The 26,608-nt window shown below is 43.7% G+C and overlaps 1 protein-coding gene across 4 annotated transcripts in view; it reads left to right on the top strand.

Moving 5' to 3' along the window:
- Nucleotides 1-20,637, top strand: part of LOC141083037 (uncharacterized) — a 28,798-nt gene extending 8,161 nt beyond the window's left edge. For 2 of the 4 annotated variants that reach the window (XM_073567190.1, XM_073567192.1), the window contains exons 2-6: nt 10,625-10,945; nt 14,719-14,961; nt 15,495-15,641; nt 17,772-17,851; nt 19,934-20,637. In XM_073567190.1, coding sequence (XP_073423291.1) covers nt 10,681-10,945; nt 14,719-14,961; nt 15,495-15,641; nt 17,772-17,851; nt 19,934-20,176 — 978 coding nt within the window. In that variant the 5' untranslated portion in view covers nt 10,625-10,680 and the 3' untranslated portion in view covers nt 20,177-20,637. Of the gene's footprint in view, nt 1-3,746; nt 3,871-10,522; nt 10,551-10,624; nt 10,946-14,718; nt 14,962-15,494; nt 15,642-17,771; nt 17,852-19,933 lie in introns of those variants that run through there. The other 2 variants (XM_073567193.1, XM_073567189.1) reach the window with 2 other exon arrangements.
- Nucleotides 20,638-26,608: the final 5,971 nt, after the last annotated feature.

Here is a 26,608-nt window from a genome sequence, read left to right as displayed (position 1 = left end):
GTGCGCAGTGTCCGCAGAAGAATCCAACGTTCACGGGACGTGTGCTGCCAGATCCCCGAGGTCAGCAGCGAGGGAACCACGACCCTTAACACCGGGAGGTTGGTTCTTGCCACGGCCTTCCACCCTGCCAGGCCGTACTGTCTCACGGCCCTCTGTCCCTGGGGGCGATCCCCTGGATTTAACCCCCAGCCATCAGGGATGGGAAAGCAGGCCCATGGTAGGTGCAGGTGCAGTATTGGGCACTCCACGGGACGGCACAGCAGAGCAGGGCCCGTCACACATCCCTGGACAGTCAGTATGGATCGCGGACATATTTGCCCAAAATAAATTATGAGAAAAGGAAATCTGGGCCCAGCTAAACCAATACAGGGAGGGCGTTATTGCCGGACGCCGCTCTGGTGGGCAGCTGGTCTACGCAAACGTGGAGCAAGGGTATGGCTTCATACAGGAGGCAGGAACTGATGCTAAAGTCTATGTCAACACTGTCTCCCTGAAAAATGGGAGACCCCAGCTGAAAGGGGACTGGGTCTCTCTCTTTAAAGAGGACTGCCCTAGGGGGTATTGCGCAGTAGCGGGAACATTGTGCCAGGAGGATGAAGGCCTAGAACTTTATGCGGGCTCAGGACAGGAAAGGTCAGTACCACATATTGCTTCTGCCTCCAGCACTACCCCTGCTGCATCCTGGCAGTCCACGGACTCTGCGGCTGCAGAGTCCATGTCCGCCCGCACACGGGCATGGAAGCCTGATAAAAAAGCAGCACGGGACGCGTCCCAGTGAATTATGTGTGTTTTAGAAGAAAAAATAATAACTGTGAAATGTTGTGCTCGTTGCACTACTAATGAAGAATCAGCACAAGGGATTGTTCTGCATCCCCACGGGCAAGGGAGCCAAGTTGTGCTCCCAGAGACAGTAGCAAGTGTGGCCGGTACGACCTAAAGACAATGGTGATTTGTAATTATGTTTTTGTTGTGCCCATTGTGCCCCTTCTGCTGAATAGCAGGTCTTAACTTTAATGGAACAATGGGTCCGTGGACTGACGGACCGGGTAAGGCTGCCGCAACGGACTGCGTTCAAAGGCCAGACAGCCCGCACATGGACACGGGATCATGCCAGACACAAAGGGAGGGGGATGCCTTCCTTAGGGACAAAGTACCCATGGGTATGGTTTTGAGTTGATAGACTGACAGTGTCAACGGATGAACTTTCTCTGGGCACCCTCTTGACCCTCCCCAAAAAGGAGGGTCACCCATTTGAACGTGGGTGATTTAATGGACATCCCTTGAGGACTGCCTGTACAGATATTTGATGAAAAAAAGGAAGTGGACATTTACTTCACTTGGACTTGGCTCACGTTGAGCTGTTTCTATACACTAGTCTCCCTGCGTGGAGTATTTAATGTAAATATTAAAGTTTTTGCTCAAGTGTTGCATGGTTGGGGACAACCATGGTTAAAGGAAGGGAGAATGTAAGGGGATTACAGTAGCCGTCTTGGACCCCTAATCATGTCCCAGTGCAAAATGTATAGATATGTACATATTTATTGGTATTATTTAATGTCGTTAATATGTGTAGATATACTGTAATATGTGTGTGCTGTACAGGGAAAGTGTAATATTAGTGTTAGGCCACTAGATGGGGGCATTTTAGTGCACCTAGTTTAGCACAGCAGTGTATTAGTGTAAATAGTTAATATAGGAGAGGTCATTGTAGTTAGAGGAAGGGAGCTTCCTGATTAGTGGTAGAAGGGCGAAGGCACCCATAGAGCTCGGGTGGGCTATAAGCCCGGGCAACTCTAAGACCCCGTAACGTTAGTTTCAAGAAACTGCTCAGGCATCTAGTGTGTGGGGAACAGCATAGACACAGTTGCAGGAGTTACAGAAGATTGAGCTACAAGTGTGAAAGCTGCAGAGGTGGACACGGCAGGACAGACAGGCAGGTCGCTCACCATGTGGCAGGTCGTAGCCTGGGCTGATGCCCTCAGATCCAGGGCGAAACAGCTGCGGGAACACCCGGTGGCAGTGAGTCTGGACAGGGAGGACACCGAGAAAATGAATAATATGGTACGAACCGATCTCGAGCTGTGTGACAGGGAGAGAAGTGAAGGGAAAGCTGAAGTGACATGTAATGTGAAACCTGCTGAAGATGCTGTATTGAACCTGGATGTGCTGCGAAGATATGAGAGTAAAGTTTTGCGTTTTGAGTTATAACTGGACTGTGTCTCTGTTATTCCTCAAATGGCCAAAGATAACCTTGAAGAGCAAAGGAGGAACCCTGAGGGCGCAGAGAATGGAGAGGCAAGTAAGCTGAAAGTGAAACGTGATTTTTATGTAAAGGGAGGTCAGGGCCTGCAAAGCCAGATAAGCACAGCCACGACTACTGCCCTGGCCAACCTTTAGGCTATGTGCCCACGTTAGCGTTTTTAAACGCTCAGGAAACTGATCCCCTTCCCAGAAAACGCGCGTCTTTTTTCCGCGCGATTTTTGCACGTTTTGTGCAAAAAAGTCGCGCGTTTTTGACACGCGTTTTCTGGGAACATTGGGGAAGGCTAAAAACGCTCAGCTATGCGGAAATTAATGAGCATGCTGCGTTTTTAGCCTCTAAGCAATTCCTGAGCGGTTAAAAACGCATGCATTGGCACAAAAAGCATGCAAATTAATTTGAAGCAACTTTTAAGTGTTTCTGCAGCGTCTGAGCCGGCACAAACGCTGCGGAAATGCTTAAAAAAACGCAACGTGGGCACACAGCCTCACACTTGGCATAGTCGGCAGGATGCCGCTACCTTGCACTGCGGAGGAACCGCAAAGAAAGATGATGTTGGTGATGATTTGAATGTAACAGATGTGACCAGAGAGGAAAAAGTTGAAGATTTTGTGAAATGTTACTGAAATGCCGGAAGTGACTGGAAAACTGGACTTGTCTAAAGCTTGGATTGGGAGAGAACAGAAAGGCAATAAGCTGAAAGTGAAACATGATTTTTATGTAAAAGGAGGTCAGGGCCTGCAAAGCCAGATAAGCTCAGCCACAACTACTGCCCTGGCTGACATATACACGTGTCTAGTGTGAATACCTCAAATTTTCTTATTATCCAGAGCAGTATTCATATTTTATATATTCCATGTCTACATGCTTTAGCACGACAGAGTGCAACTTGTTTTGTATATCGAGAACTTTTGGTAGTCGTTGTTGAAGGTGTATGGGCAGGTTTGGAATGGCCCATAGGGGAACAGGGGAATCCCCCGGTGGGCCCCTGTGCAGATTAGGGACCCCAACCCCACTGTATGGGCAGTACTTGTCATAATTCAGTTGATTCACTCTGTACAGAAAAAGCAGCATCTCATCATTCATTAACCAAACTACCCAGTTTATTATTATATAGAGACGTAGGTAAATTTGTGAATGAGGGTAGTGTAATATTTGTATGCCGGTAAAAAGAGGGCGCTCCAAAGTCAATGTTACTGGTGGGACCTTGGGACCCCAGTCTGACACTGTGTATGGGCTCCTATAAACATCTATGGATTTTATCATCCAAATAGCCTCTTTAGAGAACTTGAACTCCAGCAGCACTTAATGGGGGGGGGGGGTAACAGTCCTAAAAGTTAGCATCGACCCTTTATCGAGCCTTGGCCCATGAGTTAGGACAAAAAGCAAAACCAGAATCTTAACTAGCAGGCGCGTGTTGGGTTTTCCCCTTTTTATGAACTGAGGAGGTTACCCAATAGGAAACTAAGAGACAGATTAGAGAGGAACTAAAGGGAGGCGTTGCTCTTAGACTTTGGCTTGCTGAACAGTCTAAAAAAAGTAACAGATGAGTTCCAGGCTTCTCGGCAATCACATGGTATCCCACCACTGAGAGGCGTTTCCAAAAAGAGGTGAGAAAACTGTCTACCCCTCTTTCATTTAACCAACCTGACCTCTCCCTGTTGTCATCTAACCCACCCGCCCCCTTCCTTTTCATTTCACCCATCCAGTCCCCTTCCTTTCTCGTCTAACGCACCTTGTCCACTCCTACCAATCAATTCTATTTATACATGTTCGTCGGCCATTTTTTTTCACATTTTATTAAATTTTCTATTATATAACATTTAAATCACTTTTTTTAATCTTGAAAAGATTTACCACGTTGGCGTATTGAATGTGTCAATTGGGGACCTTAAAAATGAAGGATAATATTTGTGTGTGCAGTGTTAGGACATGAGTCCACAGTTGTTCATTCGTCATTGATGATACTTGTTGCTTCTCTTGGTCTCTATTGTTAATATTTTCAATGCATTAAAGAAATGGAACCTAGGAAAACTTACTGATATCAAATTGGTCACCAAGTAATTGGCACATTTTGGGTTTAAAGAAAGATATTTGTGTTTGATTAATTACGTAGTTTTCACCGGGCAGGGACTTTACTTGTAGGCAGCACTGACGGTTCTGAATGTGCTTGTGTAACAGACTGAAGAAATACTGCCCCCTGGTGGCTTGTAGAAAGATTACCAAAAGTAAAGACATTAGTATATGAACATAATAAATTTTATTTCTATAGCGCCAACATATTCCGCAGCACTTTACATTTCAGAGGGGATTTGTACAGACAATAGACATTACAGCATAACAATAATCACATAGATTATAACAAATACCAAGAGGAATGAGGGCCCTGCTCGCAAGCTTACAATCTATGACGAAAAAGGGGAGACACGAAAGGTGGGTGGTAACAGTTCCTTTTATTGTTCGGACCAGCCATAATGTAAGAATCAGGTGTTCCTGTTGCTGCATGAACCGGTTATCAGCCTAAGTATGTAACAATACAGACACAAAGGGCTATTAAGTGCAAAAAGCGGGTGAGAACATGATGTTACAAGGAACCTGAAGAAAATTTTATAGAGGCAAAACAGGGATAGTTAATAAATGCGTTGAGGTGGTAGACCAGTCTGAAGAAATGCGTTTTTAAGGCACACTTAAGACTGTGGGCATTGGTGATTAATCGTACCAGCCTGGGTAGTGCATTCCAAAGAATTGGCGCAGCACGCGTATAGTCTTGGAGACGGGAGTGGGAGGTTCTGATTATTGAGGATACTAACCTCAGGTCATCAGCAGAACGGAGGGCGCGGGTAGGGTGGTATACTGAAACAAGGGAGGAGATGTAGGGTGGTGCTGGGCCATGGAGGGCTTTGTGGGTGAGGGTAATAAGTTTATACTGAATTCTGGAGTGGATGGGTAGCCAGTGTAATGACTGGCACAAGGTAGAGGCATCGGTGTAACGATTGGTGAGGAATATGATCCTGGCTGCAGCATTCAAGACAGATTGGAGGGGGGAGAGTTTGGTAAGAGGGAGACCGATTAGAAGAGTTACAATAGTCCGGACGAGAATGAATAAGAGATACAGTAAGAGTTTTTGCAGAGTCAAAAGTAAGAAAAGGTCGAATTCTAGAAATGTTTTTGAGGTGCAGATAACAAAAGCGAGCCAGTGATCGGATGTGGGGGGCAAAGGAAAGCTCAGAGTCAAGTATGACCCCAAGACAGCGGGCCTGTTGCTGGGGAGTAATAGTGGAACCACACACAGAAATGGCAATGTCGGGTATAGGTACATTAGTAGCGGGAGGAAACACAAGGAGTTCAGTCTTTGACAGGTTCAATAACCAGAAAAGTGTCAATGGGACAGTGCTGCAGTATACAAACCATGGGTGGTGCTACTTCATAAAGCTCTCAGTAGCGTGTGTCTCTCCAGGTATGTTTCCGGGAACACAGAAAGGTTCCAATCCATATATAAATGCAAACACAAGACTTGTCACTCAACTAGATGAGCAGTAAAGGTCATTTATTGCTAAAATCCAACAAAATAAATGATTTTAACTTTACGGTCCTTTATCTGGACCTTCATCAGAATCCATCGGATTGCAAGGAAGAAAGATGTATCAGGCTGTAGTAAGAGCGGCATGGATTTGGGTGCTCACCACGTGAATGGACTTGTCCTGCTTCTGCTCCATCTCAGTCTGTAATGTGGCCTGTGGTTATATGAAGTTATTACTATTGTGGCAGCAACTGTCTGTGCTGTATGGCAGCGTCTCCGGACTACACAAGTTACATGTCTGTACCTGGATCGGAACCGAAGAACAGATACAGTAGCTTAGATACACCAACTCCTCAGTACAGGACGGCACACAGCAGATTAGATACATCGGCTCCTCAATACAGGACGCCACACAGCAGATTAGATACACCGGCTCCTCAGTACAGGACGCCACACAACAGGTTAGATACACCGGCTCCTCAGTACAGGACGCCACACAACATGTTAGATACACCGGCTCCTCAGTACAGGACGCCACACAACAGGTTAGATACATCGGCTCCTCAGTACAGGACGCCACACAGCAGGTTAGATACACCGGCTCCTCAGTACAGGACGCCACACAACAGGTTAGATACACCGGCTCCTCAGTACAGGACGGCACACAGCAGATTAGATACACCGGCTCCTCAGTACAGGACGCCACACAGCAGGTTAGATACACCGGCTCCTCAGTACAGGACGCCACACAACAGGTTAGATACACCGGCTCCTCAGTACAGGACGCCACACAACATGTTAGATACACCGGCTCCTCAGTACAGGACGCCACACAACAGGTTAGATACATCGGCTCCTCAGTACAGGACGCCACACAGCAGGTTAGATACACCGGCTCCTCAGTACAGGACGCCACACAACAGGTTAGATACACCGGCTCCTCAGTACAGGACGCCACACAGCAGATTAGATACACCGGCTCCTCAGTACAGGACGCCACACAACAGGTTAGATACATCGGCTCCTCAGTACAGGACGCCACACAACAGGTTAGATACACCGGCTCCTCAGTACAGGACGCCATGGACGCCATACAGCAGATTAGATACATCGGCTCCTCTGTACAGGACGCCACACAGCAGCTAGTTGGTATAGTAGCATATACTCAGTACCTGACAGCAGGGAATGGGTGAACAGCTGCACATACTGTCAGAGGCGTAGCTAGAGCTTTTGACGCCCGGGGCTGTTCCCGAATTTGGCGCCCCCCCGGGTGGTGAATGGCCTGCTCGGATGCGGGGTCTGGAAAGGAAAAAAATGGCCCCGCTTGGGAGGGGGTACCGGCCTGGGCGGTTACTGGTTAGGGATGTTAATGATTAATCACACAGACATTCTGACACACTGCCTGCTCCCAGGCAGCACAGACAGTAATGTGCAGGCTCAGCTCCACCTCCTCTGCCCCGGGCCGCAGTATGAGTCAGGGTATGTGCACACGCTGCGGTTTTGCTGCGGTTTTGGCCCTGCAGAACTGCAGCAGTTCCGCAGACATGGTACTTTACCATGTTAGCCTATGGGTTTTCAAAACCGCAGTGCTCACGCTGCGGTTTTTTACCTGCGGAAAAGCTGCGGGGTTTTTTCCGCAGCATGTCAATTGTTTCTGCGGATTCTGCTGCGGTTTCTCACCTTTAACATAGTAGAGGTGTGAAACTGCAGGGCAAAACCGCAGGCCAAACCGCAGGTCACTTTACCTGCATTTCCGCGGGAAAAAACCCGCAGCAGAATCCGCAGCGTGTGCACTCACCCTTACACTTACACAGGCTGCCTGCTGTGTGTGTGACACTGACGAAGGGAGCCACCTGCAGGGAGAGCTCAGCAGCTGACTGAGCATGGAGGGAGGCTGGGGAGAGGCAGAGCGTCCTCCTCCCAAATGGTGAGTGACCCACCTACGCCTGGGCCGCCTCCACGCTTCACTCCCACAGCACAGAGAGGAGGAATTTCTGCTCCTGCCGTGCCGCCCCCACACATGCGCCCCCCCCCTTTCCTACGCCACTGCATACTGTAGCTATAATCACACATACGTTTATGGCATGAGAGGTTGCAGAAAACAACTTCCTTTCTAAACTGTGTAGCAACCATCACCATGGGTTAAGCAAGGGATGATCTTCAAGTGACACTCAGACACTGTGAATGAGTACTAGAGATTGTAGAAGTACCAGGGGGAAAAGACATGCGGACATTGCGGAGCGGTGAGATCTGCGGAGGCGGCTCATACTCTCAGGTAAGCGCTGGTCTCTGAGGGGTAACTTTGCACCAGGCTGAAGTTGGTTTCTTATTCGTCAGTTTGTTATTTTGCAATTTTTTCTTTTCTGCTTTTTATAGGTTTAACAAAAAATAATCATCACAATAATAACAAAAAAAACAATGCAGCAAGGTGCCCTGATGTGAATACACTTAAAATCAGCAACAAAACTAGGCATCTAAGTGGGCACCAAAGGGCGTTAATGAAAGGGTTAAATGACTTTTGGCCGCTGATCTCACACTAAGAATACACAGATAGTGATGCCTTGCATCAAACCCTGGTTCCTCCAGCCTGGCCCAAATGGGTTCTGGGCATCAGAATTGTCATCAAAGCGGGCAAACAGGCAATTTTCACAGATTTGAGTAAGTACCTGATGTTGTAAGGGGTTAGGTGACCTTGGGCCTCTGATCTCACACCACCATTACATACACAGTAAGGCTGGAGACACACTAGTGATTTAAAAATGGTTCCAATTTTGATGCAGGAGAGTCAGACGAGTGTAATGCAATTGTCATGTGAGTATCAGGCGTTTTTTATGCGAGTACAATCCGATTTTTCACACCTAGCATGCGATTTACATCCGAATGCAGTGCGATTGCTGTCAGACTGCAATGCGATTTTAACATGAGATTTTACATAGAAATGTTCTAAATCATATACACATTTTTAAAACTAAATATTCTGCTAATGTTAATACAGAGTGTTGTCAAATACCTTATACAAGCGTTATCCCGGCCGGTGACAGTCGCCTGTCGGTAATGCTCCAGGTGGTAGCAGCCGCCGTGAATCTCCCGTGCTCTTCAGCATTCACGTGCCTCTCCAGCCGTGTAGGACCTGCGTAATGTCAGGCACCATGTGACTCCGCCAGCTTCATCAGCTACTGGTTGCAGCAAGGACCATGAAACCTTCCAACGGGTTTCAGAGACTATCTGTCTCCTTCCTCAGGGATGGTCCTACTCACAATTAGAGGATTATTTGTATGGTCTTGCTGCTTAACCCAATTTGCAATATAAATTGATCAGTAAAAGCCAAACAACTCAATTTCCCTATTCAGTCCTTTAGGAATTAATGTGTCCAATACAAATATCCACCGACTTTCGGCGCGTGACATCAATTTAATGTGATTGCCTTTGCACTTTTACACCTGCAGATTCCTATAATGGAGCAGGTATAAAACGCAGCGGAATCCGCACAAAGAATTGACATGCTGCGGAAATGAACCTGCAGCATTTCTGCTACAGATTTTTCCGCAGCATGCGCACAGCGGTTTTAATTTTACATAGGTTACAATAGTACTGTACACCACAGCAGAATCCACAACGTGTGCACACACCGTTACAACCTCCCCACATCATGTGGAGTCCCCTTTTAACACCCTCTCCACATCATCATGTGCAGTCCCCCTTTAACCCCCCCTCCCCACATCATCATGTGCCGCCCCCCTTACTCCTTCCCCCGTCATCATGTGCAGTCCCCCTTTACCCCCACACATCATGTGCAGTCCCCCTTTAACCCCCCACATCATGTGCAGTCTCCCTTTAACCCCCCTCCCCACATCATCATGTGCAGTCCCCCTATAACCCCCTACATCATCATATGCAGGCCCCCTTTAACCCCCTTCCCCACATCATGTGCAGTCCCCCTTTAACCCCCCACATCATCATGTGCAGTCCCCTTTAACCCCCCACATCATAGAATGGTAGAGTTGGAAGGGACCTCCTGGGCCATCTGGTCTAACCCCCTGCTCAAAGCAGGATTCACTAAATCATCCCAGTCAGATATCTGTCCAGCCTCTGTTTGAAGACTTGCATTGAAGGAGAACTCACCACCTCTCGTGGCAGCTTGTTCCACTCATTGATCACTCTAACTGTCAAAAAGTTTTTTCTAATATCTAATCTGTGTCTCCTCCCATTCAGCTTCATCCCATTGCTTCCAGTCTTTCCTTGTGCAAAAATGCCACAAAAAAACCGCGACGTGTGAACGCAGCCTAAAGGCTGCTGTGGCCAATATTATCCAATATTTGGTGTTAGTGCCTTTATTCGGAAAGGAGGGCACTGGGGTTCTAGGGAATGAATCGTGCATGGAGTGTTATGAAGTATGTAGGACACCCCACCTGAACATCGACAATACCAATGTCATGTTAACTGTTATTCCCTGTAGTCAGTGTTATGTTGTCCTAAAGGCATGCTGCACATACGTTAAGTGTCGGACTGGAGTGACAACGGCCCACCCCTGACGTTGATTCTGGGGGCCCACTGTTGAGTGCCATGTAATATTACCTGACCCTTGTTCACAACTTTGCTGATGCTTCTATATAACAGTCTGGGTAGTTTGGTTAATGAATGATGATCTGATCCCTTGTCTGTATTGCGCCAACCACTGCTCACTTCTGTCCCAGGGGACTACTGGGGATTTCACCTGCTCTCCTGTGTTCCAGTCTGAGCCTGCATGGCTAGGCTATATGCTAGTGATAAGTAAGTGAAATTGTCATATTCCCTAATTACATATCAGCAATTGGTAATATATATATTTGCTCTTTATTTTGCAGCACTTCTCCTTTCTATCTGGGCTATATTGACTCAAAGCCATGAGGTCAAGAATGTAATGGTGTCCTCAAGGGTGACATTTGGCCTGTGTGAACCCAACGTAGTGTTTAAGGTCCATCATGGCGGTGAGACTTCCCATATCCCCTGTAATTCTACTCCCATTATACGAGACAAGTTTCAGGGCAGGTTAAGTGAGGACAGTACCACTAAATTTGTCACCCTTCATAATGTGACCAAGAGCGATGCCGGAAATTATACACTGGATCGTACTAATGGCAATGGACAAAAGGACAAACAGACGACGGTGGAAGTCCGGATTCTGGGTAAGTGACAATAATTAATCACTATGACAATACTCTTCTCTGTGGTTACTACCACCCCAGGGGCATGCTACAGCACTGCATTTTCCTCAACGCAATATCTCTATTGTAAGTAACCCACTATGCACTTTACTTGCAGTGTATATATAGATTATTTTTTGCTTATTAGGCCACATGGTTTTAAATAATTTTAGTAGGCACTAAGGCTACTTTCACACTTGCGTTTTTTGCGCTGCGCACCATGCGCAGTGCAAGCGCACATAAAAAACGCATCATGCGTTTGTGTGCGTTTTTTGCGGGTTTGGGTGTGGTTTTTTTAAAAAACCGCATGCGTTTTTATGCGCATACGTGCGCATTACCATGCGCACATATGCACACCCATAGACTATAATGGGTGTTTGGGTGAAAAAAAAACGCATTGTGTACGCATGCATTTTTTTTTGGGCAAGTCAGACGCACAAAAAATGCAACAGGATGCATTTTGTGCGCCCGAGTGCACACTACAAAAAAAGCATGCGCACACAAACGCGTACAAACGCATGTGTATGCGCACCCATGTAAAGTATAGGAAAAAAAACGCAAGTGTGAAACCAGCCTAACTTAAGGAGTTTTGCACTTGGCACTTTTTGCACCTTCTAACATAATTTGTTAGAATTCATCTATTCATTCATTTATTTTTTCTAATATATTGCACTTTTCTGAATGTACTTTCTAGTAAATGAATATTTATTTACAGTTCAGGATTATATCCCCTAGAAGATTTTTTTGAGTGCTGATAAAGTCCTTTATGCATCCTCCCTTTTTTGCCCTTCAGCTACACTTTTAAAGGGAACCTGTCACCAGTTTTTGAGCCTATGAACAAATGCCATCACCTTTAACAGCTCCTGAGCTGCATTCCACAAACGTATCTGTCAGCTCCTGACTCTCCCTGTATGCCCCCAAAAATACCATTTCATATGCTCCCGCACTGTATGTAAATAAGTGTGGTCCTGTTAGATGCGTGTATTTGCTGCGGCGTATGTCCCTCCTCTCTGCTCCTAATCGCATCCTCCTGCTTTCATTGATGTGATGCAACATCCACATAACGAACTGAGAGCTTGAGCAGTAGCCTCACAGGACGGCGCAGGCGCACTCTGCTCTTCCCTACTGTGAGCAGAGCATTAAACAGCACTGTGCAAGCGCATTATAACGTCATTTGAATGAGGCTACTTCACAGGCGCGAGATCTCGGTTCGCCATTCACATCAATCACAACTATGCACTTGCACATTGCTATTATTTGCTCTGTTCACAGTAGGGCAGAGCAGAGTGCGCCTGCGCGGTCCTGTGAGGCTACAGCACAGGCGCAAGCTCTAGGTTTGCTATGTGGATGATGCATCATATCAATCATACAGTATATATAGGGAGGATGTGTGGGGCTCATGTAGTGTATATGGGGAGGCTGTGTGGGGCTCATGCAGTGTATATAGGGAGTCTGTGTGAGGGGGTTCATGCAGTATATATAGGGAGGCTGTGTTGGACTCATGTAGTGTATATGGGGAGGCTGTGTGAGGCTCATGCTGTATATGGGGAGGCTGTGGGGGGCTCATGTAGTATATGGGGGAGGCTGTGTGGGGCTCATGCAGTGTATATAAGGCGGCTGTGTGGGGCTCATGCAGTGTATATAGGGAGTCTGTGTGAGGGGGTTCATGCAGTATATATAGGGAGGCTGTGTTGGACTCATGTAGTGTATATGGGGAGGCTGTGTGAGGCTCATGCTGTATATGGGGAGGCTGTGTGAGGGGGTTCATGCAGTATATATAGGGAGGCTGTGTTGGACTCATGTAGTGTATATGGGGAGGCTGTGTGAGGCTCATGCTGTATATGGGGAGGCTGTGTGAGGGGGTTCATGCAGTATATATAGGGAGGCTGTGTTGGACTCATGTAGTGTATATAGGGAGGCTGTATGGGGCTCATGCTGTATATGGGGAGGCTGTGTGAGGCTCATGCAGTATATGGGGAGGCTGTGTGGGGCTCATGCAGTGTATATAGGGAGGCTGTGTGGGGTTCATGCAGTGTATGGGGAGGCTGTGTGGGGCTCATAGTGTACATGGGGAGGCTGTGTGAGGCTCATGCTGTATATGAGAAGGCTGTGTGAGGCTCATGCAGTATATGGGGAGGCTGTGTGGGGCTCATGCAGTGTATATAGGGCGGCTGTGTGGGGCTCATGCAGTGTATAGGGAGGCTGTGTGGGGCTCATGCAGTCCATATAGGGAGGCTGTGTGGGGGCTCTTACAATATATAAGGGGGGGCTCATACGATATACAGAAGGGGCTGTACTTTTGGTTCAAATGATATTTAGGTGGATGTCAGCATACTTAATTCTGCTCAATATTAAGTGATACAATTAATAATATAATTATCAATGATATAATTATAATATATTGATATTAATATTGAGTAGAATTAATTTCAGCCTATTGGTTCTGCCCTCCACAACAGTCACGGTCTCTCATGTAGCCCCTCAGGAAAATGAAATGCCCACCCATGTCCTGAACCATGCAGCAATGAAGCTAGCTATGGCAATGCTTACTTGCCAGAGTCCAGTTTATATAGGAGAGTAGAGTGGCTAATGCAGGAAAGCTTCCAGGAGCTCTCAACTGAGCAGATTAACCCCTGCACTGCTAAAACAAAAGTGCACTGCTTAATATGAAGGTGAATTGCTTCTAGTCAGTGGTAGAGTAGGAGAAATCAGACAATGTTATATGGAAACTTCTGCTCTTCCTCTACAAAGAGAATGTATGGTTCATGAATATAGAAGAGTCCTTTGTATTGTGCAGACAGCGCTGACCCTCACTCACCGCATAGCTACGGGTATCAGCGGTGACATGGTGCTATTAAGATGTTATGGTACCCCACAGCAATGCATAAGTCTCTCCTGAGAATGTGCTGCCAGAAGAAAAACTCCTAGCGCAGTGCACCATATACCCTGAATATGGCATGCCGAGATAAGGCTCACATGAAGGGAACATGTCGGACCAGGCTATTTGACTAAATTGTAAAGTTGCTTGTTTTTACAACCTGGCAAAAAAGGAGTTTTCCAATAAATAACGTATCACCCATCCACACAGTAGATAATAAATGCATGATAGATGGAGACCAGACTACTAGGACCTCCAAGAGATCATGAGAACGGGGGTCCCAAAGGTCTCCATGTGAATGGAGCATTAGTGGGAATATGCGACCACCGCTACATTCGCTGTGCATTATCTGTCTATTATCTGTCTATAGGGGCTGTCTTATGAAAGACAGTTATGACATCCACAGAATATGCCATAAATGTCTAATAGTTGCAAGACCTACCTTTGGGACTCTCATCTGATGTCATTAAGGAGTACCCTCAATCCCTTCCTTTGACTAGTGCCATAAATGCAGTGAGAGAAGAGGTGGCTTCACCTGCGTAGCTCGCTAACCACTTATAAGCAAGTTGTTAACATCACCGAGCTATCGCCACCTCTCCTCCACTGCGCCATTAGTAGAAATGGAGGAGAAGATGGACTAGCTGCTCTGGAGAGAAGAGTAGGTACCAGAGGTCTATTAGATGTTTAAGATATTAGATGTTTAAGAATTGATTTTGTGGCCCGCTCTGGAGTCTGAATTGAAATCCAGGTTTGGAATGGATCTTTGGTGTGAGAATGGAGCTTGGGGGCCCCACCTTGGTTTGGGATGGATTTGGGGCCCATTCAGGGCCAATACTATGTGATCTTTCTATAATTTCACACGTTCTCCTCCATCTAGATCCCATCTGGATCAAAGAACTGTTCCATAATGAGACAGAAAGGACCATAACCTTCACTTTGGACAATGCTACAGATTTGGGGACAATAAACTGGAAGATAGATGGAAAAGAGGCGTTGGTCAGACACTGGAGGAGCCATGATAACCGGACACTGACTGTTGCGTACAATCATACTGGCGCCATCACATTGAACGTCTCTAATCCCGTCAGCACAGACACTAAATGCATTACTCTAATAAGAGGTAAGGTCTAGGGATAAACTCCACACATTTACATTCACATTTACTTTACCCTTTAGAGTCGCAGTCATTATTTGTTTATTTTTATTTTTTTGCTTTTATATTTTTGCTCCTTGTGCCTTTTCAAGATCCATTTTTTTCCACTCTCATACACATATGAAGGCTTTTTTTTGTTTGTATTCTTTGCTTTTTTAAGAGAGGCAAACTGAGTAAAAAAACAGCAATTCTTCAATTCCTATTTGTTTTTTCAGTTTCTTTTCTCACCATATGGGATGAATATTTTATTAGTTTGGGCAATTACCCTTCAGAAATAGTGAATGTTATTTTTTTATTCTTTAGATTTTGCTATTTTATATGTAATATATTTTTTTTATCTTTTTTTTAATCTAGAATTTTATTAGCCTCCATTGGGAGCGTAAACTAGTGTTCGCTTGATTGCACACACAATATCCACGCACTGGCACCCTACTTATCTGTTTTGGCTTCTTCTATTATTAAACAACTTTCTAAAATATCTATTTCTTCTTCCTTTCTAGATTTAAATAGAAATTTCAGTAATTTGTGTCACATAATGTACCCGAATATGACCATATTGATTTGGGATGAAGCTGGGGACCATACTGATAGTTGGACGCTCATTATCCCAAGAAACATCACTAACGTATGTGTCGTGAGCCTGTCAGGTAGGCATGTGATGCATGGGGCACCTGGTCATCAGTGTCTACCTTTTTCTGCTAGTAAAAACTTTACAGGGTTATATAAAGAACAGAATCAGCGATATTGCGAATGCTCATTGAAAATGACCTTAAACTTGACTCCTGGATCAGACCTGAAACATGTACCTTGAGGCTTTGTCACTCGTTTACAGTCTGAAAGTGTGGTAAATTAGCTGGTGAAGGGTTTTATTTATTAATCCTTTTGCTGCCTGGACATGATCCAGATACAGGTTTACCTTTTCTTTGTTGTCAGAAAATCAATAAGTGGCCTGATATTGTCACAGTTCCACCCCTCAGAGTGTCTGGGATGCAGTTCCTGACAGCTAGGCCGTCCAAGGGGAGTGCTAAAGATGTCAGTACTTTGATTGACAGCTCGACTATCCAATCTGAGATTGGAATGTGTCGGCTATCTCATGTGTTCATTATCCCAGATGATTGCCATGCTACTTAACTGAGCTGTTTCTCCCAGACCTCTGCCAGACATACATTCAGCTAGTGAGGTTTGTGCTTCCTGTGCCCTGAGTACTGTATACTTGATCTTTTGTTGCCTGACCTTGGACTTCGTTCTGCCATCCGAATGTTTAACCCCCTATGCTCTGATCTGTTATCCTTCTGGTATTCTAACCTCGAAACATTACCTGACCACACTTTTGTCTCTTCCTTCTGTTTATGATGTACCCTCCTGTCTTCTTACCTTGGACTCATTGACTATTCGGACTCACAGCTTGGCTGTGAGAAGTCACTAGCGTCACAGATATGGGGTAGTTACTTATCTTCCCATCTCTATAGTAGGGGAAAAAGACTCATTTAACATAGTGATAAAATAAGGAAAAGTTCCTCAGGGGGGAGGGATAATTAGAGGAAAAGTTCCTCAGGGGGAGGGATGATTAGAGGAAAAATTCCTCAGCGGAGGAGATAAGATCATGAGGAAAAGTCCATGGGGAAGGGTTGGATTATAACAAGAGGTACAATTCATGAGGAGGGGGCATGATAAGAGGAAGAGTTCCTGTATTTTCAGAACATCATGTTTTGTACAGAGAGAGATGACATTGAGTCCCACAGAAACAAAGAACTAGAAAATAGAAGTTTTTATGCTTCTCTCCCAATATTCAGGGTGTACCATGTAAATTAAATTAGGTGCTACACCTGGGACACTGCACTTATACCTAGCGTTGGGCTGGGGTTGCCGAGAAACATGTCACATTACAGCAATTGTAGGACAACGAACACAACCAAACACATCTATGCAAGTCTGTGACTTGCTGTCGTGTTACTATTTTAGAGCTACGATTTTACTGTTAAAAAAAAAATGGCCAAAATGCATATGAGTCTCACTCACGTTGCAGTCGTATGTGACTTCCATTGACAAGTGAGTCGCGTGCAACCATCAATAGAAAATCCAGCACATCTGTTATATTATTATTATTATTATTATTATTATACTACTTTGTTTTCCTTGTGTCACTGGATTTCTGTTCCTTTTCTCTGCTTTCCCCCGTGAGGATATAAGGTATTTTATTTATATATATATATATATATATATATATATATATATATATATTGTTACGTGTTTGTGTTATAATTTTGCATAAGCAGCGGTTTTTCTCAAGGTAACCATTATCCTTAGAGGTGTGGACTGATAACACCTCTACATACTGTATAGATTCCAACATTCACAATAGGTGATATCACAGCTCACCTCCTCCTGTACAATGACTGATAACACCTCTATATACAGTAGATAACACAGGATCCACCATTCACAATAGGTGATGTCACAGCTCACCTCCTCTTCCTCCTGTGCAATGACTGATAAAAAATTATATATACAGTACATAACACAAGGTCCACCAAATCACAATAGGTAATATCAAAACTCAGCCACTCCTCCTCCTGTGTCTGTAGCACTTACTGCATATTACACCACCCATCAGATTTGACATGATTGGGCCCTGTATATGACCAGGTAGCTGGGCTGTACTACATGCCTGCAGCAGTCGGGGCACTATGTATACAGTTATTGCTCTGTGCTGTGATTTCCTGTCCTGCAGATTTCACCTATACACTGGAGGGTAATGGTTTCTCTTTATTTTACAGACAAAATGGGTGAACCCCAATCTAGCAGTCACAAGCACTTAGGTTTGATTGCCATACCGTTCATTGTTGTGGTCGTGCTGGTGAGTTATTATATTACTGTTATTATGGGCTTTATCACATCTAATGGATTTGTCTCATTTATCATGTAAGTTCCCTGCGATTCCAGCAAATGAACGCTCTCTGTTTACAAGCAGGAGTGATTGTATGAGGGTAAATAAAATAGAGTCGTCAATTTGTTGCCCAGAAGTCCTCTTTAGGCCAGGATCACACATGTGAGAAACTCGCACGAGTATCTCTTGTCAATACCCAGCACTGCCGCCGGCACTCGGGACCAGAGCGTGCCACTGCATAGAAATACATGGAGCCGCACGCTACGCTCCCGAGTGCCGGGGGAAGTGCTGGGTATTGACATGAGAGACTCGTGCGAGTTTCTCGCAAGTCTGACCCTGGCCTTGCTGGGAAGATGATGAAACTTTTTTCTCTGCAGCAGATTTTCAAATGTATATTTCTGCAGCGCTGTAGTCCCTGCACTGGTCTTCCACCCGCTATGCAGGGAAAGACTGGGGTCCAGCGCTGACATGACACTTTGGTCATTTTATTTTGAGGCACAAAAAGTAAAAAAAAACACATCAAAGTTGCAATTGTTTAATCACTGCACTTCCAACAAAACATGCAATGCAGAACAATCAAAATGCAGTATGTCCTCCAAAATGGTATGATTAACCCCTTAGTGACAGAGCCAAGTTTGACCTTAATGACCGGGCCAATTTTTACAATCCTGACCAGTACTTTATGAGGTCAGAACTCTGGAACGCTTCAACAGATCCCGGTGATTTTGAAAATGTTTTTCGTGACATATTGTACTTCATGTTAGTGGTAAAATTTCTTCGATATGACTTGAGTTTATTTATAAAAAAAAAAAAAATGAAATTTGGCAAAAATGTTGAAAATGTTGCAATTTTCAAACTTTTAATTTTTATGCCCTTAAATCACAGAGTCATATCGCACACAACATAGTTAATAAATAACATTTCCCACATGTCTACTTTACATCAGCACTATTTTGGAAACATCTATTTTTTTTTTTTGTTAGGAAGTTATAAGGGCTAAAAGTTGACCAGCGATTTCTCATTTTTACAGCAAAATTTACAAAACCATTTTTTAGGGACCACCTCACATTTGGAGTGAGTTTGGAAGGTCAATATAACAGAAAATACTCAAAAGTGACACCATTCTAATACTGGCACCCCTCAAGGTGTTCAAAACCACATTCAAGAAGTTTATTAACCCTTCAGGTGCTTCACAAGAACTAAAGCAATGTAAAAAATGAACATTTTACTTTCTACTTTCACAAAAAATTTACTTCAGACCCAAACCTTTTATAAGGGAACCCCCCAATTCTAACTGTAACCCCAGCCGTAAAGAATGGTAAAAATGAAAAATACATTTTATTTTAATATTTTTCTCTTACTGGGGGGGGGGGTGAAAAGGGGGGTTTGATTTACAATTTTTTTTTTATTTTGAACACAGTGATAGACCCTATCACAGTGATCAAAGTGAACAAATGGGAAAAACCTCCTATTATTGCCGGGTGCCAGCCAGCAGATCTTGCTGGGTGCACTTCACATGCTCCTGTCATTTTCTTCCAGGAAGATGACGCAGGAGGATGGAGCAGGAGCATCCTGGGATGGTGAAGGTACCCGGGGGCTCTGGGGACTCCATTTCTCTTTCCTTTGATATCCTGGATCATATCAGAGAAGAGAGAAATTAATGGAAAAGCGGACTTTTTTTTTGTGATCACTGTTATTCGATGAATAACGGCGATCACGAGACTGGATACGGTAAAACCCGACGTGAATCATGTTCTCTGGGGTCTCGGCTACCCCCGATGCTGGGGGGAACTATACACTTAGCGCTGTTAAAAAGTGTATCGCCGGTCATTAAGGGGTTAAAAAGCTGTAGTTTGGTTCGCACAAAAATAAGCTGTCCTATGGATGCTTCAATGAAAGCAAAAATAAACTCTTGTTTAAACTTGTGTGTCTTTGAAAATTGGTAGGAAAAAATAAAAGCCCAAAAATGAAAATTGGTCACATATTTAAAGGGTTAACATTATTAGTTTTGACATTTTGTTTTGTGTATATATATATTTCTATTCTCTGCAGTGCAAGAAAAGCAACAAATGCAGGAAATGTACTTCACAAGATAGACATGTGGATGAAAATCATAAAAATGAGACGGTATCTATGTTGCTGTCTGGATCAAAAGGTTCTCCGGAGGGGGACGGATCAGCGGCTGTCATCCCATCTAAAGACCTGGAGAGACTTTCTATTGATGAGACTGCTGGTGGTGATGCTACAGCAAACGACGTTGATCGCTCGGAGCAAACGACTCAGATCCAATTATGATGATCCACTGAGCTTATATTTTCTGCACATAGAGCACATTGGGGAGGTGTCCCAAGTTCTCATCCTGATTGCAATCTTATACTTTATACTGTTAAATTTGAACGCTATATCTTGGTTGCTCTATTTTGTGAAAATACTTTTTTCTACATTGGTGCAAAATATCAGAGCTTACCCCACTTTGTAGGTTAAAAGTCCGAGGGAGGAAACCTGGTGGGTGCCATGGCTCCAGCTGGTGCGGTTCTGCATCAGCTGTGTTTAGTTTAAAACTAGACCTTTGCCACTTCATTATTATGCTATGATTAAGGGCATCTGGAATGCTAGAAACGTGTCAGTTTTTTATTTTTGTAAGTCGGGTTTTACACTTTAAAGAAATAGTGCTTTTATTTCACCTGTGGAAGTGCCGCTGTCTTAAAGGGGTTGTCCGGGCTTTTCACATAATCTCAGTACATATCTGGGCTGCAGAATTATGACAATAAGTAATTTACGTTCTGTCACTAGTTTGCACGGTTTTCTAGATATTCTGAACAGAATGTCCAAGGGGGGGTGTTATGGCATTGAAATGAGAACTGGTCATAACCTCCTACTCTACTCCAAACATGCCCTCTATAGCAACAACCCCACCCTCCATAGCTACAGGCCCTCCCCGTCCACATGAAGAAGCCCTCATCACACAGTAACAAATCCTCCCCCTCTAGCAGCCTCACTGCAGAGAGCAGACCACCCAGCTGCTCCTCCCCCAGACACACGCTGAACAGTGTTCTATGGAAAGTGAAACTAGTGAGAAGGGAAAATCGTCCTGTATTCTGGGACAGGCTGCTCCCATCAGTATTTGTGTCATTAGAGACACAGTGCTCACACATACACTGCACCAAATCTGCTGCTGTGTGAAGACATCAGTGACACAGAGCTGTCTCATTCACACAGCAGAGGCTTTGTCACACAACGGATTACATCAGTGACTGGTATTCCCTGTGCAGATTAGAAGCTGCAGACCCCCATCACTAGCCATCACACAGTCTGTTCTCACTGCTGCCAGCAGCCTGGGACAGTGAGGGAAGGAATTACTGATAATGAGTTATGTATTGTAATCATGGAGTGGCCCAGAATGCAGGACGATTTTCCCTCCTCACTAGTTTCACTTTCCATAGATCACTGTTCAGCGTGTGTCTGGGGGAGAAGCAGCTGCTCTCTGCAGTGAGGCTGCTAGAGGGGGAAGATTTGTTACTGTGTGATGAGGGCTTCTTCATGTGGACGGGGAGGGCCTGTAGCTATGGAGGGTGGGGTTGTTGCTATAGAGGGCATGTTTGGAGTAGAGTAGGAGGTTACGACTAGTTCTCATTTCAATGTCATAACACACACCCCCTTGGACGTTCTTTTCAGAATATCTAGAAAACCGTGCAAACTAGTGACAGAAAGTAAATTACTTATTGTCATAATTCTGCAGCCCAGATATGTACTGAGATTATGTGATAAGCCCGGACAACCCCTTTAACTCCCATTTTGCACCAATATGTTCCTACATGTGCCAAGTTTTAGGATTCTTCTTTGAGACTTCCTAAAGACACAATACAATTACAGGGATTATCTAGCTTAAAAAACCCTTCATGTAATTTGAACCAAGTTTGAAATGATCCTCTAGGTGTTCCCAGCAATCAGTGAGTTATACCCCATTTTATGGATAAAGTATAACTTCCAATCGTAGTATTGCATGAAGTGTTTGAACCAAGTTCGGATGTTTTTCCCTTTCCGCAGGTTTATAGTAGACAACAACAAGATAATAATAACTTTATTTCTATAGCGACAACATATTCCACAGCACTTTGTAAATTCAAGCTCTCTGGGTTCCCAACAGTTCAACAGTGGAGAAGTTGGTCCTGTGTGGATAGGTTATACTTATAACGACAAAACATTTGCACTTTTCTACCCTTTAAACCCCTTAATGACCATGGTTATTTCAGTTTTTGCGTTTCTGTTTTTTGCTCCCCTTCTTCCCAGAGCCATAACTTTTTTAATATTTTTCCGTCAATATGGCCATGTGAGGGCTTGTTTTTTTGCGGGACAAGTAATTAACTGACTACTAATGAAGTGATGGCATCAACTGTATACTGAATGGTAGATTAATTGGTGGTTAGGAAAAGACAAAAACTAAAAATTTCACATGGATGAAGTGGGATCTGTGTTCTCTACTGATACGGTTGTATGCGGTTTTGTGTTTTTACTGTTTGTGACTAGAGCAAAACAAAAAGTTTTGCAGTACCTTAGCAAGTCTTTCATATCAGTACTCTGTGAATGACAAAAGTGTGAATTTCTTCCTTTGCACTTGAATGCTGGCATTCTGGGTGCCTTTTATGTTTACACTGCCCTGGTCCTGCTGCTACTTGCCATGGACATTGGACCGAGGTTCTGCAGATTTGTTTTGTTAATAGGTGAGCTTTAATTTTGATTGACACATAAGGCATCTCTGACCATGATCCTATTATTAAAGAAGCTCTACAGTGCAGTTGAAAAGATTTTTTTGGTCTAGATCCACACAATTCCTTCATTACTAGAGAGGAGCAACTGATTCTCAGGACCATAGTCTATGGACAAGTCCGTACTCGTTGACCACTGGACAGGAGTCCTGGGAACCGTTTCCTACTTGTCAGCATTCTTGGCTCCTCTCACGATTAGTCGGCCATCCGTTACGTCATCATTATTGTGACACGCACAAGACTCCAGGCCTGCTGATAAAAAGAGGAGCTGGGGATGATGTCAGGTAAGAACCAGTTGGCGAGGCTCCTGTCCACCCACCACAGATTACTGACCTGGACGTTGGACCTAGGTTCTGAGAATATATTAACTTTTCTCTGCTCGTTACTCCTTCATAAATCCAGGGAATCTTCCACCAGGTGAAAGTAGATGTGGACCATTTACAGAAGAGGAATGGGAGGGAGTCGCATCCTTGTCAGAGTCTAGAAATTATACACGGTCAGCTTTACATCTTACTGGTCATACGACTCCACTTCCAGACTGGCCAGGTTGCGTCCTAACTACTCTGCCGAGTGACCCACAAGCCACATTGCCTCTGTTACATTCTTTCGGATTTTAGCTGAATCTGCACTTTATAGTAATTTATTGCCTGATGTGGATCATGCTCTTCTGTACAGCACAAACCCATATTTGTTGCTTTTTCATTGTTTTTTTTTTCTTTAAATTTTAATTAAAAAAACAAAAAAAACTCCTGTGTGATTTATTTCTTAAAGAATTTGCAATAATATTAACACCTCATTGTCACATGCTGCCAGCTGGGTACAATTCACCAGAATTGGGGCACATATCCACCAGTATTTAATTATTCATCTCGAATTTGGCTTTTCAAGGTGTGTACAGCGAAACGAAGCATACGGTTCTGGCGTATTCATCGTAATGTGCGTACGCTGGACTCATCGCTCTGCCTTATGCCGAAACCGCGAGGTCTTTTTTATTATAATGCGTTTTCATACAGATATCACTTCTGAAAATTCTACCATTTTTTTGGAGGGAGAAGTTTTTCAATTCCTAAGGGTAAGTTCACACTTTTTTTTTTTTTTTTTTTCTGCAGCAAAACCTGATTTCTTGGCAGGAAAGAAGCTGCTGAAAAAAGGGTCTGAATACTTATGACCATGTGATATTTCATCCACCTATTAAAGCCTAGATTCAAGGCACTTCCATTAAACAAATATATTCCATCAAAACAAGGAAGCATAAGCCAATTAAAATAAATATATTTTATTGAATCAAAAAGATTAAAAAAACTTACATAAAATCAATAGGTCAAGGGAGGTACAAATGCAGAATATGCTGTCTGCACAGAAAATATAACAAGACCAAAAAAGGATGTATGTTATAGACAGGGGGTGTGGACTAGCGGCACGTGACGCCGACCTTGCGGTGACGTCACACCCGGTCTGAAACAAACCGCTGCCACCACTGATTAGCAACGCTATAAAAGCTACCACATGCCCAACTACCCCCAGGAAGAAGCATCACACGAAACGTGCATCGGGGCTCTGCTCTGCACTGCCAGGTAATATATGTTATTTAGCCTACTGCACTAGACACTTTACCCCTTGCATTTTGCACATGTATATCTGCTTAGTGTATAGTATAGGAGCTGTTATAGTTCCTCTCACCACTTGGTGAATTTGACTACTAGGTCTCATACTATGCACTAACTTTAGCCTATACGTATTTCATATATACTGCAAACATTTTTGTGGATAGCAATGTAATCCCTTTACCTCTTTTTACATTTATTTATGTGATTTCCATGAACAGTTCATATACAAATACACTTTTGATTGGGCTTGGACATTAGACCTTTGTACTTTTTGCTGCTAAAGTGTCCCTTGTGCTTTCACACTACCGGCTTCAGAATATGAGCCTTTACATGTGAGTGTATATATACATGATCCTTCTGGCCTTTTAAGAAAGAAACTTTTTCTTTTGTGTATGTCTTTAATTTAGACACTGGTCTCTGTATTAATTTTTGTGCCTATAACAATTGGCTATTGTTTGATACAATTCAATTGAGTAACTCAATCTGGATTGATTTATGCAATTAAGCAGGACTTGAATATATGCCTCTATAACATACATCCTTTTTTTACCTTGGTATATTTTCTGTGCAGACAGCATATTCTGCATTTGTACCTCCCTTGATCTATTGATTTTATGTAAGGTTTTTTTTTTAATCTTTTTTTGATTCAATAAAATATATTTATTTTAATTGGCTTATGCTTCCTTGTTTTGATGGGATACATGTGATATTTCAGTTTTTCTTTAATAAATTTGCAAAAATGTCTACATTTCTATTTTTTTTTCAGTCAAGATGGGGTGCAGAGTGTACATTAATGAGAAAAAAATGGACATTTTGAATTTACCAAATGGCTACAATGAAATAAATAATGAAACATTTAAAGGGGTCTGAATACTTTCCATACCACTGTATTGATATACACAGAACCTATATATCACTATATAGTAGGGGATGGTAACGCCATTATTATTACATCTTTATACTTACCTCTATGGACACCAAGTCACAAGACGTCTGATGACTTATCTCGGGGAAAACAATAACATCGGCTACATCAAATTGGACATTCCTGATTGACATAATTCCAGACCATCTGAAGCCCACGTACACATTAACCACTGGTATTGAGACCAAGTCCAAAGACAAGCTCAGTACAAATTATCGTCATCGAGACTGAATCCAAAAACATGCTCCGTGCAAACCACCGTCATTGAGACTAAATCCAAAGACATACATGCTCAGTACAAACCACCATCATCGAGACTAAATCCAAAGAGAAGTTCAGTACAGACCACCATCATCGAGAATAAATCCAAAGATATACATGATCAGTACAGACCACTATCATCAAGACTAAATCCAAAGACATGCTCAATACAGACCACTGTCAGAGACTAAATCCATAAACATGCTCAGTATAGACCACCATCATCGAGACTAAATCCAAAGACATGATCAGTATAGGCAACCGTCATCGAAGCTAAATCCATAGACATTCTAAGTACAAACCACCGTCGTCAAGACTAAATCCAAAGACATGCTCAGTACAGACCACTGTCATCGAGACTAAATCCAAAGACATACGTGCTCAGTACAGACCACCAACATCGAGACTAAATCCAAAGATATGATTAGTACAGACCACTGTCATCAAGGCTAAATCCAAAGACATGATCAGTACAGACCACCGTCATCGAGACTAAATCCAAAGACATGCTCAGTATAGACCACCGTCATTGAGGCTAAATCCAAAGACATGCTCAGTACAGACCACAGTCATCGAGGCTAAATCCAAAGACATGCTCAGTACAAACCACCGTCATCGAAACTAAATCCAAAGTCATGCTCAGTACAGACCACCGTCACCGAGGTTAAATCCAAAGACATGCTCAATACAAACCACCGTCATTGAGACTAAATCCAAAGACATGCTCAGTACAGACCACCGTCATTGAGACTAAATCCAAAGACATGCTCTGTACAGACCACCGTCATCGAGACTGAATCCAAAGAGACGCTCAGTACAAACCGTTATGATTGAGACCAAGTTCAAAGACATACTCTGTTTCAATAACTGTGATGTAATGTGGGATACCACCTCAATAGAGAAGGTGTCTGATGATGCGGTAGATAATTAGACAAGGCTTCATATAGCTACAAGATCATTGGCTCTGCTATTTGCCAATCTTTCTTGGACGCACCAGCACTTACAGCCAGCATTATTTGTGCATCATGGGAGGACCCTCGCAGATTTTAAAAGACTCTCCATAGATCTTTAGTCCCTTGATAATGCTAGTGTGAAACATTTCTGGGGGTGTGAAGATTAAATGACCATTATTTGTTAGCAGCGCTGCAGGACTGATTGTCTACTACTC

Source organism: Dendrobates tinctorius, unplaced genomic scaffold, assembly GCF_039654945.1.
Source record: "Dendrobates tinctorius isolate UK_male_01 unplaced genomic scaffold, ASM3965494v1 ptg000019l, whole genome shotgun sequence".
Taxonomy (NCBI): Eukaryota; Metazoa; Chordata; class Amphibia; order Anura; family Dendrobatidae; genus Dendrobates; species Dendrobates tinctorius.
This window is presented reverse-complemented; position numbering and strand designations above follow the sequence as displayed.